Below are 6,000 nucleotides of genomic sequence, written 5' to 3' on the forward strand. Positions count from 1 at the left end.
GATTAAAGCAATAAAGGTATAAAGGAATTGCTATCCCCATAGCCCAAGGAGCATGGGCCAACACTGCTCATCCCACAGACAGCACACACCTGGACCAGGCTCTGAGGAAGCTCCTGTCACCTCTCACCAGACCGGCTCTGGGCCAGGGGTGGGGCCGGACACACCTGGCCCTGCCACCCCACCTGATGCACCACTCCAACCACATTTGTGCCAAGGAATGGCTTCAAATTCTGCTGATACATGGGAGACATCAGTGAGCACAAGCCTAAAACCCTATCACATCATCCCCTGACAATCAACCTCCCAAAACCCAATTTCTGTCGAGCAAGCAGCATCACTGGAGACATCTAGCTCCACAACAGGCTTGGGTTGGGTGGCAGTACAGCCTGATTCCCCCCAGAAGTACTGAGTGACTGTAAGATAATTAAAGTCCTGTCAGATGTTTACACTGTTGAAATGACAAGGAAGCTTCCCAGTTCAGGAAATATTTGCAAGCACTTGTGCAATCCAGTAACTCCAGCTTCCGTTCTGGGTTCAGGCTTGGCAGGGAATCGGCCCTCTCAGGAATGAATCTCTGCCAGGTACCATTTATTGGGTGAGAATTCCAATAGTAGTTATTCCTTGTGCATAATATTTATTTCTCTCAGCACTGCAAGGGTCCAAGCATATTTCTGCACAGCCATACATCAAAACCCTGCTCTAATTTCAGTGATTAGACCTTGAAACAAACCGTCACATGTCAAGGGAGCAATGCTATCAGACTGAAAGCTGTCAGAATAAAAATACATTAAAAATAATTAACTGTTTTCAAGGTCCACTCTTAACTCAGCTTTTTTGTTTATTGAACAATGCTTGATTACACTGCAATTATCACACACTGAACTGACATACATTACATTTAGTAAGAAAAAAAACTTACAGCTGCCACAGATATTCTTATAAAAATAACATGTGCCTTAATGTTCTCAGATGGAAATATTTTACAATACACTATTAATTTAGACTGAAATTTAAGGGTTTTTTAAGTAAGATTTTTAATAAGTCCAGAATATGAATTGAACATTTTCCAGGACTCATGCTGGGCTCCAACATATATTCATGAGCCTCACTTATTAACACAGGAGAAAAGTAAAGAATCAAGTGAGTCCAGGTGATGTTTACTCACATCCAGTTTGATAAAACTTAAGATGCTGCATTTACACAGCTTAAACAGCCTTATTTGATGCAGGAATTTTAATTCTTCTATACTGAAAATACAGTAACTACCACCAAACTCACGTAACATGTAAGGGACATGTCACATCCTCACACACATCACACCTTTTATGTCCTCCTTTCACAGCAAATTAAAAAAACAGAAACTTTAAGTGATTAATACAACACTGAGTACAGGAGCTGAATTCAGCATATCAAACCTATTTATGATACCAAATATCACAGCTCTGGGTACTAAATGTGTTGTTCCTCAGTTTACACACACAGCCAACTGCGGAAGTTTTTCAGCTCTTTTTTCAGCTCGTTTTTCAGCCTAATCGTAATTATGACATTCTCAAGGAGCTGGGAGAGCCCCACGCTCTCTCTATTGAGATAATCTTCTTAAGGCAGATTGTAAATATCTCATCCAGGCAGTGAAACCACAAAAAAACCTCTCCTCCAGGAGCAGGAGCAGCCGTGGGTGCAGGAAAAGTTGTTTTACAGAATCTGTTACAGTCTAAAATCTCTAACTTAGAAATCAGCTGGGTTTTTTATTTCAGAATACTGTGATACAAATGCAGGCATTTTCTTGTAACCTATTCAATCTGAAAGGAGGAGCTGGACAGCTGAAACACCACTACAAAATCATCTATCCACCAAATAAAATGCAAATTCCCATAACAAATTAAGACATTAAACTAAATATGAGATGCTACTTTTCATGTTAAACAAATGTTTAATTTGTTTATTTATTTATTACTAATTTGTTTCATGTTAAATATATAAAACAAGAATCTTCTATTTTTTTCCTCGCATAAATGTAACCAACAGCAAAATAAACATCTTTCACCAACAAAACAAGTATGAACCTACCAAGTACTTGTTTTTCATACAGCAAACCACAACTTCAGATCATTCTTTTAAGCTTTAGTCAGGGATTCTCTAACTTTTAGGAATTGCGATGATTCTTCTGCTTTCTTTAGGGGCGGTTCTGAAGGGAGTGGGAGCCTGGCAGGAGCAGAGATGCTGATCCAGACCCAACACCTCTCCAGCATCCTCACTGCTCTCTCCAGGAAAGGAGCTGTCACTCAAAGAACTGCTCTGCAAGCACCAAGCTCACATTCCATTTCCACAGTTTTTACCCAATAAATACATGTATCTACTGTTTTAAGTCCTGACAGTTCTCACTGAGCAAACTCTGAAACTAAGAAAGCAACAAGGAAAATATCACTTGTACTTACCTGGTCTGTGTGAAGAGATGCTGAAAGACAGCAGGCACACCACCCAGAAGTGTAAAACTGTAATAAAGTGCAACCTGCCTCAGGTACAGCTACAGGTACCACTTCTGTTTAATTCTTCCTTCATGAAAAAGCACCTGCTCATCATGAAGGAGACTTGAGAATCAGGAGAAGTGGAAGTAACACTTCACACTTTGTGACTACCAAAACAGGGAAGGAACCTGCGTGACTAAGCACTGTGCTGCTCCTCAGGAGGCTCAGAATGTCCATTTTCTATCTGATTTACTGGTTACCATCTCCTGTGCCACACAGCTGATTCTATTCTCAAGGTGCAGAGAGCTGCCCATAAAAATGCTTCTTCGTGGCCCATCCTCAGCTGAGCTGCTGCCAGTTCCTGTCCTCGTGCAGGCTGAGGTGCCACCACAGCTGGATCACACAGCCCTGCAGGACACCCCCGCAACAGCTAGGGTTGGAAGGCACCTCCAGTCCAACCCCTGCTGAGGCAGGGTCAACTGGAACAGGTGACACAGGAATGTGTCCAGGTGGGTTTGGAATGTGTCCAGACACGGAGACTCCACCCTCTCCCTGGGCAGCTGCCACCTTCCACAGAAAAAAAATCCTTCTCATTCAGGTGGAACTTCTTGTGTTATAATTTATGGCCACTGCTCCTTGTCCTGCCCTGGGCGCCACTGAATAGTCTCACACCATCCTCTGACTCACCCTGGATATATTCATACGGATTGATGGGATCCCCTCTCAGTCTTCCCTTCTCCAGACAAACCAGGCCCAGCCCCACAGTCTCTCCTCACAAGAAAGATGCTCCAGTCCCCTGTACCTTGCTCACTCCATCTAAAACTTTTTTACTGCATCAGTCCAAACATGAACTCTACATCAAAGCACACCAAGCATTCTTAAAACGTGTACAACAGGAAGTGATATTCCAGCTTGTACACAGTGGTTTTCACACCTGTATCCTACAGACACAGCAGGACTCAGATAATCCTGCTAATTTATAATAAAATAAACCCTGCTTCCTGGGCTCTGTGTATGTCACTGGTGTATCACTGCCCTGTGAGGGTGGGCAGGCCCTGGCACAGGTGCCCAGAGCAGTTGGGGCTGCCCCTGGATCCCTGGAAGTGCCCAAGGTCAGGTTGGATGGGGCTTGGAGCAGCCTGGGACAGTGGAAGGTGTCCCTGTCCAGGGCAGGGGTGGCACTGGATGAGCTTTAAGTCCCCTCCAAACCAAACCACTCTGACATTCTATGATATTACACAAAATGTAGAACCTGGAATTGAAAAGCACGGATCACAAGACCGTCTGAGTGCTTTACTGAGTGCACTGTCAAACTGTATTTAATACATCATCTTCTTAAAACCGATGAACTTTCTAAGAGCACATCCCAGATGAACTTCTGAACAGTGTGGATGAAAAAATCTCTACCATGCCAGGTGAATTCCTTCACTGGGGAACACAGGGAAGGTTTGAGTGCAAAGGTGTCACCAAACAAGGTCTCCCTGACCATAGAGCCCATTTAGGACCTGCAAAACCACTTAGCAGGGCCCTACTTTGGTCTGTACACCACAGCACATGAGTCACCCCATCTAAAGCTCCAGAAGCTTTTCAATTCCATCCCTGAACACATATTAGAAAGGAAAAATTAACCCCAAGCTGTGATTCTGATAAGAACACATGGAAGGAGCAGTGTACTCCTGTTCCCTAGCACAAGTTCTGTCCAGGCAGAGCCCCGGGGCACAGGTGACAAACAGCGCTGCAAGGCTTTATCTCAGCGCACAGGAAAGCAGGTGCAGTGCACACAGCGTTCCCACCTGGGCAGGCAATACTGTAACAACAGAACATCTGAATTTAATTAGACATGTTTTACCCCAGAGCTGCCCACCCCCTTCCTGACTCGCCTTCGCTGTGCCACCCCTGAAAGCCGAAACAAAACAGAGAGGAGAGAATGACAGAATATTTGGGGTTAGAAAGAGCCTTTAAAAGTCATTAGTCCAACTCACCTGCCACGAGCAGGGACATCTTAGACGGCTTAGATGCTCAGAGCCTGGTCCAGCCTGACACTGAATGTTTCCACTACCTCCCTCAGCAACTTGTTCCGGTGTTTTAACACCCTCACGGTAAACATTTTTTTGTTTATACTTAATCTAAACCGATCTAGCTCCAGTTTAAAACCATTATCCCCAGTCTTATCGCAACAGGTGCTGCTAAAAAGTCCGTCCCCATTTTTATTACAGACTATCTTTAGACACCGGAAGCGGTTTAGGGTCTCCCTAGAGCTTCTCCAGGCTGAACAATCCCAGTCCCCTCAGCCTCCCTCACAGCTCCATCCCTCTGACCAACTCGGCGCCCGCTCCACCAGGTCCGCGTCCCTCCTTCCTGCGACAGACACCCTCAGGACTCCGTCCGCACTCCTCATGCCAACAACTGCCCCGGCCCCGGCCGCCCGTGCCCTCCCGCAGCACCGCGGCTCGGGCCCGCAACGGCCGCGCGCTCCCGGGAGAGGCCAGGCGGGCCCGGGCGAGCCCCGCGCTGCGGGGCGGGCGGGCCGCTCCCGGCGGGACGTACCGGAGAGCCCCGCGCTCGCCGCGCTCACCTTGCTGCACGTCGCCGTTGGCGCCGCCGGGCACGGGCACGCTGAGCTGGCGCTCAGGCTCGGGCAGGCAGCGGCGGCAGAAGGAGTGAAGGCAGGGCAGCAGCTTGGGCTCGGCCTCCCGCCGGCTCTGCAGGCTCTGCGCGCACACCGCACACGTGTCTAGCAGCGAGAACGGCCCCGGCGCCGCGGGTGTCAGCGGCGGCACCGGGCTGGGGCCGGGTCCCGCTGCCGCACCGGGCCCCGCCGCCGCCTCGGCCTCGGCCTCGGCGCCGCCGCGCTCCGCCGCCGCCGCCCCGGGGCTCTCGCGCTCCTCGGGCGGCGCGGCGGTGGACGGGGAGCCGGAGGGAGGCTCCGGGCCGCCGCCGCTGCCCGGCGCGGCCTCGGCGGCCGCGTCCCCACCGCCGCCGCCTCCTTTGTTTTCCGCCATGTTTCCTCCTTTGAACCCGACCCCGCTCCGCGCACGCTCCGCGTCACCGCGTCACCGGGCGGGACCGGCGCCGCGCGCGCGCGCGCTCCCGCGGCAACGGTTGGGCCGGGAGGGCGGTCCGTGACGTCACGGAGAGGCGGGGCTCTGGACGGTCACTGGGCCAAGGGCTAAGAGTCTATTGGGCGGTGCTGGCGGCAGCCCAGCCAATGGACGGTAGCAGTTGGGGCGTGGCCACGCCCCCCGGGAACGCGCGCCGGGAACAGGAAGGGGGATGGAGAAGAGCGCATCGGGTATAGAGCAGCGAGAACAGAGCAGCGAGCTGGGGAATAACGCACTGGAAATAGGGAATAGCACACTAGGCTGGGGAATTACGCACTGGCCTGGGGAATATCCCATCGGGAGGGGGAATAACGCACCGGGGTGGGGAATAACCCTTCCTAACGGGAAATGACTCACACAGCCTGGGAAATAACCCATGGGGGAGGGGAAAAACGCATCAGGAAGGGGAATAACCCACCGGGGAATAAGGCATG

General features: G+C 50.2%; 1 protein-coding gene across 8 annotated transcripts in view; it reads right to left on the reverse strand.

The window, feature by feature from the left end:
* The window catches only part of TRIM33 (tripartite motif containing 33), a 36,741-nt gene extending 31,235 nt beyond the window's left edge, over positions 1-5,506 (reverse strand). For 3 of the 8 annotated variants that reach the window (XM_086862184.1, XM_086862183.1, XM_086862182.1), the window contains exon 1: positions 5,041-5,493. In XM_086862184.1, coding sequence (XP_086718310.1) covers positions 5,041-5,467 — 427 coding nt within the window. In that variant the 5' untranslated portion in view covers positions 5,468-5,493. Of the gene's footprint in view, positions 1-4,447; positions 4,963-5,040 lie in introns of those variants that run through there. The other 5 variants (XM_086862185.1, XM_023942280.2, XM_086862188.1 and 2 more) reach the window with 3 other exon arrangements.
* Between the last annotated feature and the right edge of the window lie 494 nt (positions 5,507-6,000).

The sequence above is a fragment of the Cyanistes caeruleus genome, chromosome 24 (genome assembly GCF_971803275.1).
Source record: "Cyanistes caeruleus chromosome 24, bCyaCae1.hap1.1, whole genome shotgun sequence".
Classification (NCBI taxonomy): Eukaryota; Metazoa; Chordata; class Aves; order Passeriformes; family Paridae; genus Cyanistes; species Cyanistes caeruleus.